The following is a 19,787-nucleotide window of genomic DNA, read 5'->3' on the forward strand; positions in this document are numbered from 1 at the left end:
ATTTTCTGCTTAATGAAACTTTAATGCTGAGGCTATTCCTCAGATCTCCTGGGCATAGTTTAATCATTATTCCAGCTTATCAACAAAAGTCAGGGTGACCTTCTCTTGCTGCATTTTGTACCTCTGCTGGCTAAGTGAATGTCTGCTTGGAACACACTGTGAGCTCAGAGCATTTGGGGAAAATAACCTTGGGGGGGTGGGGGTGTGGGGAGGCAATGAAGGGCTGCATCTGTGATGGTGTGAAGAATCTCAACAAGGATAAGTGCAGAGTCCTGCACCTGGGGAGGAAGAATAAACTGCAGCAGGACAGGTTAGGAGGTGATCTGCTGGAGAGCAGCCCCAAGGAGAAGGACCTGGTAGTGCTGGTGGACAACAAGTTCTGCATGGGACAGCAATGTGCCCTGGTGGCCAAGAAGGCCAATGGGGTCCTGGGGTGCATTCAGAGGAGTGTGTCCAGCAGATCCAGGGAGGTTCTCCTCCCCCTCTACTCTGTCCTGCTGAGACCTCACCTAGAATATTGCATCCAGTTCTGGGCTCCCCAGTTCAAGAGGGACAGGGATCTGCTGGAGAGAGTCCAAGGGAGGGCTACAAGGATGCTGAAGGGACTGGAGCATGTGCCATATGAAGAGAGGCTGAGATCTGAGGCTTTTTAGTCTGGAGAAGAGAAGACTGAGGGGATTTAATCAATGTTTATAAATTTCTGAGGAGGGGACAGGCTCTGCTCAGTTGCACCCTGGGATAGGACAAGGTAAAATGGATATAAACTCCAGCACAGGAGGTTCCACCTCAACATGAGGAAGAACTTCCTCACTGTAAGGGTCCCAGAGCACTGGAACAGGCTGCCCAGAGAGGTTGTGGAGTCTCCTTCTCTGGAGCCTTTCCAGCCCTGTCTGGATGTGTTCCTGTGTGCCCTGTGCTGGATTCTCTGGTCCTGCTCTGGCAGGGGGGTTGGACTTGATGATCTCCAGAGATTCCAACCCCTAACATCCTGTGTGATCCTGTGATCTGAGAGTCAGCAACTCAGTGGAGACTCTCAAGTAAAGGCAGTTCCTTCAGCAGTCCCAAGGCAGCGTTTTGAAAGCCACTTCATGCCTTCCAAGTTATCCTCATGCCCTCCAGACTTCCCAGAAGCGATTGTGGCGTTTGAGGAAGAGTTCAAAGGATAAAGGCTCTCAGCACAGACAGTGTCTTGCTCTTGTCAAAGCCACACTGCCATAGCAGGGGACCTGACATCTGCTCTGCTCTGCATCAGGGAGCACTTGTAGGCTCCTTGAGAAATGCCTTTGCTTTCTGGAAGTTCACAAGTGGCCACTTCATGTTGCTCACCATTCTCATTGCCAGCCCCTAGCTCCTGCAGCTCAGTGTCTGTGACAGCCACAGGACACAAAGTGTGGCTGCTGGCTGAGAACTTCTGTGACAACTGAGTCCTGAACAGAGAGGAAGCACTGCTCAGAGACACAGGATACTAATCACAGACTCACTGAATGTTAAGGGCTGGAAGGGACCTCAAAAGTAGTAGTAATAATAATAACAACAACAATAACAACGACATAATCCAAATCATCATCATAATCCAAATAATCCTAATCATAATAATAATCCAAATCATCACCCTAATAATAATAATAGTTAAATTTAAAAAAATCACAATAAAATGGAAAACAGTACGAAAGATACAGTTTATTATGTTTTAAAATTAGATTTTATTACTTTTTGAAGCACAATATTACAGCAGAGATGCCGGTGGCTTTTCAGATCCAAAGCTTTGCACACAGCTGTGAGGTGACAGCAGGCTCAGCCTTTGCTGAGTTTCTGTAGCCCTCACAATTTTGGAGGTAGGTTTGAAACAGCAAAACATGTATTTGAAAATCCAGGGGACTAATGAATAGAGCTCTAAATTTGTTCCTTTTAGAGCTCTTATTCCCCTCCTTAACCAGCTGACATAGCAAAGGTAGAGACTTGAAGGAACAATTTTAGAGAATGTCTGTAGTCTGTGCTGATAATCACAGAATCACAGAACATTAGAGGTTGGAAGGGACCTCCAGAGATCATCCAGTCCAAACCCCCTGCCAGAGCAGGAGCACCCAGGGGAGTCCACACAGGAATGCATCCAGGTGGGGTTGGAAAGTCTCCAGAGAAGGAGACTCCACAACCTCTCTGGGCAGCCTGTTCCAGGTCTCTGTCACCCTCACTGTAAAGAAGTTTCTCCTCATGTTGAGCTGAAACCTTCTCTGTTCAAGTTTGTCTCCATTGCTCCTTGGCTTATTGCTGTGCACCACCCAAAAGAGCCTGGCCCCCTCCACTTGACCCCCACCCCTCAGGTATTGAGAGACATTGATCAGATCCCCTCTCAGCCTTCTCTTCTCCACACTAAACAGCCTCAGACTGGACACAGGATTGCAGCTGTGGTCTCAGCAGGGCAGAGCAGAGGGGGAGCAGAACCTCCCCAGCCCTGCTGGCCACACTTTTCTTGCTGCACCCCAGGATCCCATTGGCTCTCTTGGCCTCAAGGGCACATTGCTGTCCCATGCAGAACTTGCTGTCCACCAGCACTCCAAGGCCTTTCTCCATGGAGCTGCTTTCCAGCAGGGAGTCCTTAACCTGTCCTGGTGCCTGCTGCTATTCCTCCCCAGATGCAGGACCCTGCACTTGTCCCTGTTGAACTCCATGAGGTTTGCCTGCACCCAGATCCCAGCTCTCAGCCTGTCCAGATCTCATTGGATGGCAGCACAGCCTGACAGGTGTTAGCCACCCTCCAGTTTTGTATCATCAGTGTTACTGAGGGGGCACTCAGTGCCCTCATCATGATTTACTTAACATGTGCTTAAGTTTACAAGGACAAGGGACAATGGATATAAGCTACAGCACAGGAGGTTCCACCTCAACATGAGGAGGAACCTCTTGACTGTGAGGGTCCCACAGCACTGGAACAGGCTGCCCAGAGAGGTTGTGGAGTCTCCTTCTCCGGAGCCTTTCCAGCCCCATCTGGATGTGCTCCTGTGTGGATGGATTCTATGATTCTGCTCTGGCACAGGGCTTGGACTGGAAGATCTCTAGAGGTCCCTTCCAACCTTTACCATCCTGTGATCTTGTGAAGTCTGTGACAGGCATTCAGACCCCTTCTCCACTTACAAATGCTGCCTGTCTGGTTTTTCTTTCCCCTGTCATTTCTGCTGTTTTATTTCTTGACTGGAACACTGTTGCTAGAGGAGATGATGACCTCTGCTGCCTTCTTGTTCTTGACAGTCACCCTTTGCTAGGCACTGTCACACCTCTGCTCTCCTTTAGGGAAGATTATTTAGCTTCTCAGTTCACCTTCATTTGATGAGCAGTTTATTTTAAATAAGGAGTGTATTGCAAAGGGGGGAAAAATGTCATTTCTTTTTTTCCCCAGCATCCTAGCAGAGACTTTTGAGCAAAAAAAAACCCAAAAACCAAACCAAACCTTAGAAGGGCCAATTATTCAAATGTAGTTTTAATGTATGCTGGGCATAAATTCCTCATGCAGAGGAAAGATGCAAAAAGTTCCATAGGCAAATTGCAGACTCAGTGTTGAGCTTCCTCCCAGGCAGCCAATGGGTTGAGAGTTGATTACTGTCAGATCAGAATCTCGTTTTGACACCATCATTTTCCTGCCACTTGAGTTGAACCTGAATCTCAGGCAGGGTTGGGAACTGCCAGCCTCAGGAAACTCACAGGAAAAGAACTCCAAGGAAGCCCTTCCAAATGTCTTGCTGAGACGTGTAAAGCTCTGGCTGCTCATTACTGCATGTTGCAGTGTCTCATGGTTTGCTTTATTTAATTTTATTTAATTTTATTTAATTTTATTTAATTTTATTTTATTTTATTAATTTAAAAATTTAATTTGATTTGATTTCATTTCCTCATTTTTTTAATTTTGGATTTGATTTTAGATTTGATTTCATTTCATTTCCTCATATTTTTTATTTTAGATTTGATTTTAGATTTGATTTTATTTCATTTCATCATATTTTATATTTAATTTTATATTTTATTTTTTATTTGATTTTATTTCATTTCATAATTTTTTAAATATTTTATTTCATTTTGTAGTTTATTTTATATTTTATTTTGTTTAAAACAGAAAAAATATAAAATGAAATTATTTTTTACTTTCTATTTTATTTTGTTTAATTTCATCTTATATTTTATTTTCTCTTTCATTTTCTACTTTCTATTTTATTTTCTGTTTTATTTTCTACTTCATTTTATTTATTTTATTTTATGTATTTTTTGGGGGGGTGGAGGGGAGTGGCAATCCCATTTATGTTTAGATTGGAGCTCTATCATAAAGAGGGACTAATGACATTGGAGTGATTAGGGGATGATGTATGCTAGCCCTATCCATCTGCCCAGCCCTGCTGGGATGCTTCCATGTAAAAGGGACATGGTTATGAACTATGATGTCGTCTTTCTCTCCTTCAGAGACTTTTGGGCCACTTGTCACCAAGGTGAGGTTGAAAAGTGGCTGATTTGGAAGCATCCAGACAAGTTCTTGGACTGCCTCCTCTTTCCCATGCTAATGGGAGCCAAGCTCACCCCACGGATTAGATTTAGGTAAAAGACATTAAGGACTGTTAGTAAAATGTCTGTTTGGTCTAGACTCTGAAAGGGAGCAACAGGAGCAGCTCTGCTATGAGGAGAGGCTGAGGGAGCTGGGGGTGTTCAGCCTGGAGAAGAGGAGGCTCTGGGGAGACCTAATAGCAGCCTGCCAGTACCTGAAGGGGGCTACAGGAAGGCTGGAGAGAGAATGTTTGCAAAGGCCTGCAGGGACAGGATGAGGGACAATGGCTTCAAACTAGAGCAGAGCAGATTTAGATTGGATGTTAGGAACAAGTTCTTTACCATGAGGGTGGTGGAACACTGGAACAGGTTGCCCAGGGAGGTGGTTTGAGTCCCATCCCTGGAGATCTTCAAGGTGAGGCTGGACAGGGCTCTGGGCAACCTGATCTAGTTGGGGATGTCCCTGCTGACTGCAGAGGGGGTTGGACTGGATGAGCTTTGGAGGTCCCTTCCAAGCCAGACCATTCTACGATTCTATGCTATTATGACTCTGCCCTGGTTATCTGTGCCTTAGCAGCCTCGCTGGACACCACTGTTTGCGCAATCCAGCAGTTACTTTGAGAGCAAATCAATCTGCTCTCTGCCAAAGCACTGACCTCCTGCCATGGATTGACCTGGCAGGGGGCCCTGTGCTGATGATGGGCTATAAAAGCAGGAGTCCTGAGTAAATGAGAGTGTCCTTAGGCACTGAACTACCACCACCAGCACCAGCACCACCACCTGGGGCCATGAGGGTGATCCTGTGGGCTGTGGTTTCCATCCCCTTCACCGTGGCTTTGGAACGGTAAGAAAGCCTCTCTAGCACAGCTGCCACAGGGCTCAGCTGCCTTCCCCAGGCTTGTTGCTACCTGAGGTCTCAAAAAAGAAACAAATTGAAAAAAAAAAAGGATCCGTGAGGTCCCTTCCAACCCTAACAATTCCATGCTTCTAAAAAACAGAGTACCTGAGAGCTCTGGAAAGGAGAAGCAGTTAATGTTTGTCATGCTTCTTCATGCAGAGTCCCCCTCGTTCGATTCAAATCTATCAAGAAGCAGCTGAAGGAAAAGGGAGAATTAGAGGAGTTTTGGAGGAATCACCACCCTGACATTTTTGCTCGAAGGTACCTGCATTGCTTCCCTGCAGATATGGTTTTGCCTGTAGGAACTGCTTCAGAAAAGCTGTATGATTACATGAATGTAAGTACAGTTTCGTTACTGCAGTCGTAAGGACTTGCTTGTGGGCAGGCAGGTTTCAGATCTAGTCTCTCAAGGAACTCATAAGGCTTGAGATGGTTCATTGGTCTACACTCTCAGTGTTGGGTCATAGATCAGTGCCTGTGGTTCTGCTGGGGTTTGGTTCTTTCTTTTTTAATGCTTCACTTTACAGTTTCAGAGCTGCTTCACTTTACAGTTGTGCACTTGCAACATTTTCACTCTGCACTTCCAGCCCAGAGAGCCAACCAGAGCCTGGGCTGCAGCAAGAGAAGTGTGGCCAGTAGGGCCAGGGAGGGGATTCTCCCCCTCTGCTCCACTCTGCTGAGACCACACCTGGAGCTCTGTGTCCAGTTCTGGAGCCTCTGTTACAAGAAGGATCTGGAGGTGCTGGAAGGTGTCCAGAGAAGGGCCATGAGGATGAGCAGAGGGCTGGAGCTGCTCTGCTATGAGGACAGACTGAGAGAGTTGGGGTTGTTGAGTCTGGAGAAGTGAAGGCTCTGAGGAGACCTTCTTGTGGCCTTCCAGTATCTGAAGGGTGCTACAATAAAGCTGGGGAGGGACTTTTTAGGGTGTCAGGGAGTGATAGGACTGGGAGGAATGGATCCAAGCTGGAGGAGGGGAGATTTAGCTTAGATGTTAGGAAGAAGTTCTTCCCCGTGAGGGTGGTGAGACACTGGCACAGGTTGCCCAGGGAGGTGGTGGAAGCCTCATCCCTGGAGGTCTTGAAGGCCAGGCTGGATGTGGCTCTGGGCCACCTGCTCTAGTGTGAGGTGTTCCCTGCCCATGTCAGGGGACTTGGAACTAGATGATCCTTGAGGTCCCTTCCAACCCTAATGATTCAGTGGTTCTGTAATCAATGCAGGTTTGTTGAATAGGAGAAGAAATCAACCCCTGCTGTGCCCTAGTGTGCTTGCTTGCCTTTTCATGATGAGCTCACTCAGGCTGTGAACTGCAGGGTCAGTGCAGTAATTAACAAACATGCACTTGAAGAGAGATTTCCAAACATTTGTATTGCTACAAAAGACTTGGCAGTGGCTATTGCTTTGCTATCTGCCTTTGAATTCCAGAAATGCCTCTTCCTAAAAATAGGTCTCTTAATACTGCAAATACTCTTTCAGGGCTAGATAGGCTGCACTTAGACACTTGAATGTGGGATGTGGATAAGCTCTTCACTCCAGCATTCCTGTGTTCACAGATTATCTCTAGCTTCAATCAGTATCCAGGGATGGTCAGGGGTTTCTTAATCCACCAGATGAACTTTGTCCTGTGAAGATACAGTCTGTGCAATAGAATTCATCTATTGGCTTGCTAATAGCTGCTAATGATGAAGGAAAAAGCCCAGCCACGTGTGACAGTGCTTGTACCACTGGCTGGACCCCTCTGACAGTAGAGGAGATGGGTTGTGATGTCCTTGCATCACTGATTTCTTACTGATATTAGTAGGAAGCTGCCTGAAAGCCTTTGTGGTCATGAGAAAGTTTTGTCTTTGGGCTGAGATTTAACAAATCTGAGTGCCAGGTTTTACACATTGGCCACAACAACCCCAGGCAGTGCTACAGGCTGGGGACAGAGTGGCTGAGAGCAGCCAGGCAGAGAGGGACCTGGGAGTACTGGTTGAGACTAGGCTGAACATGAGCCAGCAGTGTGCCCAGGTGGCCAAGAAGGCCAATGGCATCCTGGCCTGCAACAGCAATAGTGTGGCCAGCAGGAGCAGGGAAGTCATTCTGCCCTGTGCTCAGCACTGGTTAGGCCACACCTTGAGTCCTGTGTCCAGTCCTGGGCTCCTCAGTGTAAGAAAGATGTTGAGATGCTGGAAGGTGTCCAGGGAAGGGCAATGAGGCTGGGGAGGGGTCTGGAGCACAGCCCTGTGAGGAGAGGCTGAGGGAGCTGGGGGTGTTTAGCCTGGAGAAGAGGAGGCTCAGGGCAGACCTCATTGCTGTCTACAACTACCTGAAGGGAGGTTGTAGCCAGGTGGGGGTTGGTCTCTTCTCCCAGGCAAGCAGCACCAGAACAGGAGGACACAGTCTCAAGCTGTGCCAGGGGAGGTTTAGGCTGGAGGTGAGGAAGAAATTCTTCCCAGCAAGAGAGACTGGCCATGGGAATGTGCTGCCCAGGGAGGTGGTGGAGTCACCATCCCTGGAGGTGTTTAAGCAAAGCCTGGATGAGGCACTCAGTGCCATGGTCTGGTTGATTAGTTAGGGTTGGGTGATGGGTTGGACTTGGTGGTCTTGGAGGTCTCTTCCAACCTGGTTGATGATTCTGTGATTCTGACTGGGTTGTGCCCCCCCAGGCGCAGTACTATGGTGTGGTGAGCGTCGGGACACCCCCCCAGATCTTCACCGTCGTCTTTGACACAGGATCCTCCAATTTTTGGGTCCCTTCTGCTTACTGCATCAGCGAGGCATGCAGTAAGGAATGTTATCCTCCCTTATGCACCTTGTGTCTTGGCTGCCTCCTTGGCCAATCCTCCTTTCCCAGTGAGCTCACCTGCAGCAAAGATTTGGGAAGGGAGGATTTGAAGCATCCCCTGAGGGTCTCCCTCAACTCCATCTCTTGCTCCTTTGTCTCTGTCCTTCTGTGCCACTCTGCAACCAGCTGCAGGCTGTCCAGTGTCCCTTCACACCACAGGGTGCCTGATGTAAATAGCATGAAAATAAACATGGGCAAGCTACAAACAGCAGTGGAAATGCCCATTTTTTGCTTTAATTCGATTAAAACCCCCAAAATAATCTCCAAGGTAAAGGAAAACTGGGAAGCCAGCCAGGGAGCAGGTACCTCCACTGGCACTTCAGCTAAAATCTGTCTCACCTGTGTTTTGGCCACTTGTGCATGGAGGAGAGGCTGCATTGCTGAGGCCCCCTCTGGTGCACAGGTCTCACCCTGGAGGTGTTTAAGGCAAGATTGGATGTGGCACTTACTGCCATGGTCTGGTTGCTGTGGTGGTGTTAGGTCATAGGCTGGACTTGATGATCTCAGAGGTCTGTTCCAGCCTCAATAACTCTGTGATTCTGTGTAGGGTTGCACCAGAAATTCAAGTCCTTTCTGTCAGACTCCTATGAGCATGGAGGGGAAGCCTTCTCCTTGCAGTATGGCACGGGACAGCTTCTGGGCATTGCTGGCAAAGACACACTGCAGGTGAGTGTCCACCAAAATGGGTTTCAGCCTGGGGGGTCAGCCAGGTTTCAGGGCAGCTCAGATACTTGCCTTGCCTGGTTTAGGAAAGGGCAGGATGAATCAAGCTGGGTTCTGAGAGGTGTGGGTGCTGCTCAGGCTTTGGGCTGCCCAAACAAATCCCTTAAGATTCTTATTCTGCATTTTGGCTTCTCCCTTTGGGTCCTGTGTTGGATTTACAGAGAAACATTCACAAAAACAGCAGGTACAAGCTTGAACAGAGAAGGTTTCAGCTCAACATGAGGAGAAATATCTTTACAGTGAGGGTGACAGAGCCCTGAACAGGCTGCCCAGAGAGGTTGTGGAGTCTCCTTCTCTGGAGACTTTCAACCCCACCTGGATGTGTTCCTGTGTGGACTCCCCTGGGTGACCCTGCTCTGGCAGGGAGGTTGGATTGGATGATCTCTGGAGGTCCATTCCAACCTCTGATGTGCTGTGGTACTGTGATACTGTGAATTAAGGTATTAAAAGGAACTGGCACAGCCTCCCTGCACGATGGGCTCCTGTTATGTTGATGCAAGTCACACAAGGATATTCAGGCTTTGTAAAGTGAATTATTCTATTGATAAAGAGCTGAAACATGGCTAATTCCTTCTAATTGATGGACTCTTTACTTGTCCCAAACAGATCAGTAACATTTCCATCAAGGGACAGGACTTTGGCGAGTCGGTGTTTGAGCCAGGACTAACCTTCACCCTTGCCCACTTTGATGGCATCCTGGGCTTGGCTTACCCCTCATTAGCAGTGGGCAATGCTCTGCCTGTTTTTGACAGAATCATGATGCAGCAGCTGGTAGAGGAGCCAATCTTCTCATTCTACCTGAAAAGGTCAGTCTTTCAAGTGGCACTGCCAAAAAAAAAAAAAACCAAACCCAAAAGAAGCAAATAATTTTTAATTGCTGAGACAATGAGATTCCAGGAAGTAATTTCCCCACCCCGCCTCTGGGGTTTTTTTTTTTTTGGTTTATTTTTTTTTTTAAATCCAATTTGATACTAAAAAAAAAAAAAATGGAGTGAAAAGGAAAACTGTGCTGGGAAGGACCATGACATTTTGGCCAGGCAGTTATTCTTGTTGGAGCTGGTCATAAATAAAAGCAAAGCTCCCAGCTCACATTCACTGTGTGCCAAGCTGCCAGACTGCCAGAGTGGCTCCACCCAAGCAGCCACATTTCAGAACTAAAATTGTTGCTGCTTCATCTGGGCCTGGCTGTAGCTCCACCAATTTATCTGGTGTTGATTTGGAAGTGAGAGCAGCAACTGGCTCAGCCTGCTCCCCATGCCTGTCTTGGCCCTTTGGCAGCCTACAGGAAATCTTCTCAGCAGTTGTTTGGATGTTCTGCATTGAGAGACCATCAAAGGAGGAGTACAGAGGAGGGCAAGGAAGCTGGGGAAGGGCAGAGGAAGCTGAGAGGAGACCTCCTGGCTCTCTACAGCTACCTGAAAGGAGGTTGTGGAGAGGTTGGTGCTGGTCTCTTCTCCCCGGTAATTAGTGATAGAACAAGAGGGAATGGCCTCAAGCTGCCACTGGATGGTCAGCATTGGAATGTGCTGGGCAGGGAGGTGGTGGAGTGCCCAAGCCTGGCTGTGTTTGAAGGTGGTTTGGCTGTGGTGCTTGGGGCTGTGGTTTAGGGGTGAGCCTTGTAGAGTAGGGTTGTGGGTTGGCCTTGGTGCTCCTGAGGGGCTTTTCCGACCTGAATGTTTCTGTGATTCTGTGAGACATATGCAGTCCTGATTTAGAAATAATCCCTTTTGGCCATCCATATCTGAATTTCAAAAGGGCTGTGCTTTGTCTTTTGAAGTGTAAAGTCATCAGTGCATGCTGGTACACTTCCATGTCTGCCTTAACCTGTCTTCTGCTTGCAGGGGAGAGGACAACGAGAGCGGAGGCGAGTTGCTGCTGGGAGGGATAGACCATTCCCTCTACAAAGGCTCAATCCATTGGGTCCCAGTCACTGAGAAAGGCTACTGGCAAATACACCTAAACAAGTATGTATGGATGGAATTCCTGGTGGGATAGTCCCCAGGGGAAACTGGCTGAGCCAGAAAGCCCTAGCAAAGCAGGCCTCAGCTGCAGTGTTTAACCCTTGTGCCTCTCAAGGAGGAGGAGATCTGCCAGAATGAGACTGAGGCTTATTAGCTCTTTAAATCTGCTGTGACATGGGCAGCTGGCTTCTGGAAGGGAATGTTGATGTGTTTTAGGACAACACACCAATGGCCAGGTTGATTCTTTGTGGACTCTTCAGTTAAGTGGTTAAGGCACCCAGGAGATGAATCCAGCTTTGTCTCCTTCTCTCATCTTTCCTTTTAACCCTGGCCAGAGTAGCCAGGGTCCCATCATTCCTCCTTCTGCTACACAAATTGGTGAGGACACATACCTGTGAGTGAGGACAAATTCATCAGGAGGAGGCAGATGATTAGGGTTGCAGGAGTCCTGAGAGAGCAAAGCAGGTCTGCAAACAAAAGTCTTCCTCATGCAGTTTCCTTTTATTGCCTTGTCTTTTTTAAAGTAGTTCTTGCTTCTAAGACCGGAAAATCCTGGCAGCTGCTTTTAGCTTCAGACTGTACTCTGGCACTGCAGCTAGTGGTACTCTGGAGAGCAGGTCCAGAGGAGGGCCATGAAAATGCTCAGGGCGTTGGAGCAGCTCTGCTATGAGGTCAGGCTGAGGGAGCTGGGGGTGTTCAGCCTGGAGAAGAGGAGGCTCTGGGAAGACCTAATAGCAGCTTGCCAGTACCTGAAGGGGGCTACAAGAAGGCTGGAGAGAGACTGTTTGCAAAGGCCTGCAGGGACAGGACAAGGGACAATGGCTTCAGACTAGAGCAGAGCAGATTTAGATTGGATGTTAGGAACAAGTTCTTTATCATGAGGGTGTTGGAACACTGGAACAGGTTGCCCAGGGAGGTGTTTGAGGCCCCATCCCTGGAGATATTCAAGGTGAGGCTTACAGGGCTCTGGGCAGCCTGATCTGGTTGGGGCTGTCCCTGCTGACTGCAGAGGGGGTTGGACTGGATGACCTTTGGAGGTCCCTTCCAACTCAGACCATTCTATGATTCTAAGAATGTGTTGCTTCAGTGTGAGGTGTCCCTGCCCATGGCAGGGGGGTTGGAACTAGATGATCCTTGAGGTCCCTTCCAACCCTAACAATTCTGTGATTCTGTGGTGCACAGACCACTTGCTTAAAGGTGCTTTGATTTTCACTTGCAGCATCAAGATCCAGGGCCGGGTGGCACTTTGCTCCCATGGCTGCGAGGCCATCGTCGACTCCGGCACTTCCCTCATCACTGGGCCCTCCTCCCAGATCAGAAGACTGCAGGAGTACATTGGGGCAAGTCCATCACGTATTGGAGAGGTAAAATCTATGCAGCCTAGAGAGGAAGAGAAACTGCTGTTTGGTGCAAAGAGCTTATGGTAGGATGGGAAAATAACAGAAGAAAACCAAACCAAAACAAAGAACCCAACAGTTCAGGAAGGTCTCAGGGAAAGGCTTGTTTCCAAGACAACACAGAACTCAGAGCCATGCTGGATTTGACCCATGGTCCTCCTGCCCCAGCCCTCTTCCCAGATGTCAACCTCCTCACCTGTACTCCTGAGTGCATAAGTGGGAGTGTCAGTGTGAGGAACTGATCCCTACTCTTCAGCAGAAGTAATGTTCTTTTGGAAAAGTAGAGGAAGATTTCCCTTCAAAGTTTCTGCTTAGAGCCGTCAGCTTGCTCAAGCCAGGAAGGGTTAGGAGCTGCTGGACAGCCTTGACAGCATCAAATGGGAAGGGAAAGGGACTGTAATTACAGCCTGACAATGCTCCACTGGCAGGACCTTTCACTGCCAGTTTGAAGTAGAGCAGACAGTGTCATGCTGGAGCTCCCAGGAGGGATGCACAGCTGATTCCTGGAAAATGAACCACAGGGTGGGGACAGACCCTGCTCTCTCTTAGTCTCCCTCCTGATCCTTATTCTTTTGTCTCCTTACTGGCTTGGCTCTCTTCCCTGATGCTCTCTCCTCTCAGCCTGTCCAGGTCACGTTAGATGCTGCACAGCCTGAGGGGTGTCAGCCAAGTCCCCAGTTTGGTATCATCAGGAACTTGCTGAGGGTACTCTCAATGCCCTCAGCCAGGTTGTTGATAAAGATATTGAACAAAACTGGACCCAGCACCAATCCTTGGGGGACACCACTGGCCACAGGCCTCCAAGGTGACTCTGTGCCACTGATGATGACCCTCTGAGCTCTGCTGTGGAGCCAGTTTGCAATCCACCTCACTGACCAACCATCTATGCCACATCTCCTGAGCTTTCCTATGGGGATGTTGTGGGAGACCAAAGCACTTATATTAGTGCCTTAGTGCATATTAGAGCAATCAAGGCATTGCAGTAGGAGTTTTTATCCTCCAGGGCTGACACGAGAGCACTCAGGCAGCTTTTCAGATTCTGCCAAAAAAAAAAAAGAAGAAAAAAAAAAGAATCATCCTAAAAATAAGACTTTCTGTGAGTGCTTTTGTAGAAGCCACACAGAGACTTGAGAGTATTGGCTTAGATGCATCCTGGTAAAAGGGGATGCATTCAGCAGTGATTTTTAGCAGAGCATTTATCTCTTTCCAGCGAGGATCAATTCATTATGGACACACTAGCTAGGTAAATAAATTATATCCTGCTCCTCATATCCTACAAACCCATTATACTGCCTTTTTTTTATACCCTTGTTCTCTATATCCCATGGTTTGTTTTCCTAGCAGTGAGACACCTGCTAAGTTTACACAAGGTTTAGGCCTGTGTTTTCACACAGCAGATTTAACAAGGGCAAAAAAGCAGAGTCTTCCTTCTAGGAAGCCTCCAAAACAATGACTTCAAACACTACAGTTTACATCAGAGATCCCTCTGGGGCTTGAAGCATCCTGCAGTGCCATTTAGCAAGCCAATTTATTCGTGAAATAACTAGAAAGGCCAGGAAATGATCTTCTGAGTTACTGTAAGTGAATGTATTATTTATAGAAATGAACGACCATGCCAAGGTTTAGTCCTTTGGTGCTTTAAATCCCACTCCAGAACAGAGTCGGACTACAAAGTGCTGTATTCCTCACTGCCTTATCTATCTATCTATCTATCTATCTATCTATCTATCTATCTATCTATCTATCTATCTATCTACCTATCTACCTATCTATCTATCTATCTATCTATCTATCTATCTATCTATCTATCTATCTATCTATCTATTTATTTGTTTGTTTTTCCCTAAAATGAGCATGTTACAGGAGAGACTGGGGTGAGCTACAGCTAACTGGGCATGAGCTGGAGGCAGCTCTTTCCATTCAGTCCATTCCAGAGCATCAGAGGGCTTTTATTCAAGAGACATTGCTCTTATGGCTTCACTGGACCTTAAAATCTCAGTTTTGCTTCAAAGCTGTGCAGGGTGGATGTCAGAGTCCCCCTGCACCTCGTTCCTGTAGGGCTGTATAAGTCCTATATAGCTCTCCTATGAGGACAGAATGAAAGAGTTGGGAATGTTCAGTCTGGAGAAAAGAAGGCTCCGAGGTGATCTTCTTGTGACCTTCCAGTATCTGAAGGGGGCTACAAGAAAGCTGGGGAGGGACTTTTGAGGGTGTCAGAGAGTGATAGGACTGGGGGGAATGGAATAAAGCTGGAACTGGGGAGATTCAGGCTGGATGTGAGGAAGAAGTTCTTTCCCATGAGAGTGGTGAGAGCCTGGAATGGGTTGTCCAGGGAGGTGGTTGAGGCTCCATCCCTGGAGGTGTCTAAGGCCAGGCTGGATGAGGCTCTGGCCAGCCTGATGTAGTGTGAGGTGTCCCTGCCCGTGGCAGGGGGGTTGGAACTGGATGATCCTTGAGATCCCTTCCAACCCATTCTATGATTCTATCAGTCCCTAGGGCTTGGTGCAGTGGTCTGGTCTGCTAGGCTGCCTTGACCCAGTGCAGGAGCTGGAAAGCTGGATGGCAGTGTTGGGCCATGAGTCAGTCTGATGCTGTGCCTGTGTAGTGAATTCACTGCAAAAGTCTCAAATTCAAAGGGCGATACTTATAAAAAAAAAAAAGGGGGGGGGGCAAACTGATCCTGTCTCAATTAATGCCTTGCACACAGTTTCTTGTAGACTGCAGACGACTTTCCAGCTTGCCTCACATAAGCTTCACAATTGGTCACCATGAGTACAAGCTGACAGCAGAGCAATACATCATAAAGGTGTGTACCTGTGCCATCCCTGCTCCCCATTCCCTGCTCCCCAGCGTCTGCATCTGGGCCAGAACAATCCTCACTATCAATACAGACTGGGGGAGGAGGTGTTAGAAAGCAGCCCTGAGGAAAAGGACTTGGGGGGTGCTGATGGATGAGAAGCTGGACAGGAGCAGGCAGTGTGAGCTTGCAGCACAGAAGGGAAATCCCAGCCTGGGCTGCATCCAAAGATGTGTGGCCAGCAGAGCCAGAGAGGGGATTCTGACACTTTGCTCTGCTCTGGGGAGACCTCACCTGGAGTGCTGCATCCAGCTCTGGAGCCCTCAATATAGGAAGGACATGAACTTGATGGAGCAGGTCCAGGAGGGCCATGAGAATGATCAGGTGGTTGGAGCAGCTCTGCTATGAGGCCAGGCTGAGGGAGCTGGGGGTGTTCAGCCTGGAGAAGAGGAGGCTCTGGGGAAACCTAATAGCAGCCTGCCAGTACCTGAAGGGGCCTACAGGAAGGCTGGAGAGAGACTGTTTGCAAAGGCCTGCAGGGACAGGATGAGGGGCAATGGCTTCAAACTAGAGCAGAGCAGATTTAGATTGGATATCAGAAAGAAGTTCTTTACTGTGAAGGTGTTGGAACACTGGAACAGGTTGCCCAGGGAGGTGGTAGAGGTCCCATCCCTGGAGATATTCAAGGTGAGGCTCAACAGGACCCTGGGCAGCATGATCTAGTTGAGGATGTCCCTGCTGACTGCAGAGGGTTTGGACTGGATGAGCTTTGGAAGTCCCTTCCAACCCAGACTATTCTATGATTCCCTGCTCCTCCCTCCCTGAGTTGGTGCTGGAGCAGGTGCTCACAGGGACTTGTGCTTCCTCTTCCAGGAGTCTGTGGATGACCAAACCTTCTGTGTGAGTGGCTTTCAGTCTCTGGACATCCCTACTCGCAGCGGCCCCCTCTGGATCCTGGGAGATGTTTTCATGTCTGCATTTTACTGCATCTTTGACCGTGGGAACAACAGAGTGGGCTTTGCTAAAGCTGCTCACAGGGAGGATCACTACTGAGTCCTCACAGAATTTATTCTGCCTTTACCTGAATGTTAGTGTAGTGATCTACAGCACCTGTGTTAGAAGGGCTTTCACTGAAACTCGGGGCCTAAGTGCAGTTGTGTTGTCCCTCTCTCTCTCTAGGTTTTAGTGGCTTTGGGGTGATCCTTGTCCCAGATTATGTAGGTTGGTTCAATTGCTGTATGATTGCAGCTGGGAAACTTTTTTTTTTTTCTGAACACCACAACTCTCAGGATGAAGTGAAAACAGCTCAGCTCTCAGATTTGCAAAAGAGCAGGGAAAACAAAACTGTTGGATAGTGCCAGGCTGACAAGGTAGCAGTTGTGAGTGGGGGACACCAATCCCCATCTGACCTGCTCCACGTATTCTTTCTTTTTTTTTCCCTTCTTGCATGCTATTTTCCACCTCATTTCCTGCTGACTTCTGTTTTCTGATTATTTGCCATGCTTGGGGTTCTGTCTGACCTTGTTTTCTTAGTGCAGCATAAATTCCCTTTCTATGGACTTGCCTCAGTTGCTTTACATACAGAGGAATTCAGCCAATGCCTGTGTGATGCTTTTCCACTACTGTTCCTGGCATACCATTTCCTTCTCCTTATGCCATCTTTCAAACCTGCTTTTTCCTTTGGGTTCATCTTGCCTGACACTTTTTTTTTTTTTTCACCTCTTGGGTCTTGGTGTTTACTGCCTATGTCTTAGGTCAGGTGTTGCTTTTAGCATCTGACTTTACCATCCTTTAGTGGTGTGGGCAGCTGAGAGCAGCATTACAAAACCCAGACCACAATCCTTGCAAAGGGAGCTGCAAAAGGATTACTGCAGCATCCCTCCACCTCAGGTGAGTTATGAGACCAACATACCAGCACTAAACATCTCCTGCCCTTTGCTCAGTCATCAGTGGCAGCAGCTTCAGTGCTGGCAGAGGTGTGAAGCAGTCTCAGGTAGCTGTGCTGATCTGGCAAAAGAAGATTCCCCTACATTATTCCCATTGGAGTATTTGTTTGTGTTGCTGAAGCTGTTGCTGCCTCTGTACAAGTTAATAAAAGTTAACCAAGCAAAATCTGCTTTGGTTGTAGTTCTGTTTCAGTTTCATCTTCTACAACACTCCAGCAGTGAGCAGGGACACCTCCAACTAGATCAGGCTGCCCAGGGCCACATCAGTCTGATCTTGAATGTCTCCAGGAACGAGGCCTCAACCACATCCTTGGCCAGCCTATTCACCACTCTCCTTGGCTGTCTTGAAACGTCTCCCTCTCCTCCCTGTGCTTTAGCATAGCTTCTAGGAGGATCTGTTCCATGCTCTTCCCAGGCACAGAAGTGAGGCTGACAGGTTGGTACTCTCCAGGGTCCTCATTCTTACCCTTTGTAAACATGGGTGCAATGTTTCCCTTCTCCCAGTCTCCAGGGACTTCACCTGACTGCCAGGACTTTTCAGCTGTTATGGAGAGTGGCTTTGCAACTACCTCAACCAATTCTTTCAGAACTCTGGGGTGCATCTCATCAGGTCCCATAGATTTCAGCATGTTGAAGCTCCTCAGGTGGTCCTGAACAGGATCTTCCCTCACACTGGGAGAGACTTTGCCCCACTGGTCTACACCTAGTGGTCCATCAACTCAGGAGTGGGACAGAGCAAGACTGGCAGTGAAGACTGAGGCAAAAACAGTTACTGAGTGCCTCAGCCTTCTCCTCACCTGTTGATGCCAGCTCTCCATTCTCACTCCTCAGAGGGGGAATGCTTTCTTTAACATTTCTTTGTGGGCTGATGTGTCTGTAGAACCCCTTTTTGTAATTCTTTCTGAGCCTTGCCAGTTTCAGCTCAGGTATTTATAAACATTTATCAAATCCCCTCTCAGTCTTCTCCCTTTGTCCATACCATCACTCTTGAAGAACAGAGTCATCATGAGCTAACCTAACCTTGTAGGTCAGGGATTAACTGTCCTACCATGGAGAGAAATTCCTCCAGAGGACTAGATGGTCCCAAGGGGAGGACACAGGATATTGCATTTTTTTTTTCTCTTCCATATCCTACATTTCCCTATGTCAGGAGCAGACTTTCTGGTCATTTCTCTCTGTGCTAAGGGCATGTGGATGCTGCTATTGCTTTTGGCTGTGTGGGAGTGATGCCTGGCTGGTGGGAATCTATTTCTGCTCTGTAGATGAGGCTTGCTCTGGGCTGTCTTGGAGGGGAGGGGGGCAGTGAGGCCTAGATTGGGGCTCAGCCAGGGTGGGGGCTAGCCAGGGCTGATTCTGAGTATGTAGAGATAGCCTTTTGCCTTGGGACATTTTGTATTTGATTTACTTTTGTAAATAGTATTTCCATTTAGCCTCCAGTTCTGTGGAGGTTGTTTATTTACTCCTCAGGGGTAAATTCATTCTGTCCTCAGTCCAGAGCTGCTTCAGTTGGCTGGGGGTCAAGAGGGAGGAGACAGCCTCTGCTCAGTTGCACCCTGGGACAGGACAAGGTAAAATGGATGGAAACTCCACCACAGGAGGTTCCACCTCAACATGAGGAGGAACTTCTTCACTGTGAGGGTCCCAGAGCACTGGAACAGGCTGCCCAGAGAGGTTGTGGAGTCTCCTTCTCTGGAGCCTTTCCAGCCCTGTCTGGATGTGTCCTGCTCTGGTGGGGTGCTAGGACTTGAAGATCTCCAGAGGTCCCTTCTAGCCCCTAACATCCTGTGAGCCAGTTCAAACCAAGACACCTTTCTATCTAGAAAATGTAATTTGTTTGATTGTAAATCAAGATGAACAAACATCTCTGAAGCCCTACCACTCGTCTAACAACAGTGGGATACTTTTGTCTTCTCTGCTATTCAGCAAACTTAACACTCTGGTACATTTCTATTATTTCTAATATATTTATAATTCCTCAAACATGAGCTTGCAGAGTTAGAAATCTGGTCTAGAGTGAGGTGTCCCTAGGTAAGCCATGTACATGCTCCAAGGAGCAGAGACCAAAGCCTCCCATGCCCAGCTCATCATCAGTTTTGACTCTTCCATTTTTCTTAATGAAGTTAAACATTTAACCCTTTTATTTGTTCACTTTGTAGTGGCATAGCCTCAGCACGAGTGGGGCAGGCTTTTGCCTCACACAAGCAAGAAGCCTTACTTTTCAAGTGCTCCTCCAGGTAGTGAGTGGTGGTAGGCTGAACCTCTCCAGGTTGAGGAGGGAATTGAGCCTTCTAGCCACTTGACTAGGAATCAAAGCTGTTGGTGGGTTTTACAGGGGTATCATGGATCTTAATCTGAAGGAGTGGCCAAAGGCAGCAGTGTTTAGGGTAGATCCAAAGTGGGCAGAGCCACCTCTGCTCTTCTGATAAACTCAGTGTTTCCTCTAGGTGAGCCTACTCATCTCACTACCATGTACCAGAGCTGTTTGCATCCATTCCTGAGGCTCTTAGTTTTGCCCATAAATGTTTTCCCCACAGGGTCACAGATTTCAAGTGACTGGCTTGGAGCGTGTCACCACAATGCCTTCTTGTAGGTGCTCAGCTCCTCTGCTGGATCTTGCTCAGGACTTGTCTGAGCATCACATCTGCCCTTCTGCACTTTCATCAAATCTGGGTGAGAAGCACTTTCAAGAAGTTCAGTCAAGCACAGGGGAAGCACAG

At 48.0% G+C, this 19,787-nt stretch overlaps 1 protein-coding gene across 1 annotated transcript; it reads left to right on the forward strand.

Annotated features, from left to right (window-relative positions):
- The first annotated feature begins 5,312 nt into the window (after positions 1-5,312).
- On the forward strand, positions 5,313-16,177 carry LOC128981007 (cathepsin E-like). The gene is made up of 9 exons (XM_054399639.1): positions 5,313-5,368; positions 5,582-5,759; positions 8,068-8,185; positions 8,794-8,912; positions 9,576-9,775; positions 10,811-10,933; positions 12,150-12,294; positions 15,035-15,133; positions 15,998-16,177. The coding sequence occupies exons 1-9, from the start codon at positions 5,313-5,315 to the stop codon at positions 16,175-16,177; spliced, it is 1,218 nt and encodes a 405-aa protein (XP_054255614.1).
- Positions 16,178-19,787: the final 3,610 nt, after the last annotated feature.

This window comes from Indicator indicator, chromosome 3, assembly GCF_027791375.1.
Source record: "Indicator indicator isolate 239-I01 chromosome 3, UM_Iind_1.1, whole genome shotgun sequence".
Lineage (NCBI taxonomy): Eukaryota > Metazoa > Chordata > Aves > Piciformes > Indicatoridae > Indicator > Indicator indicator.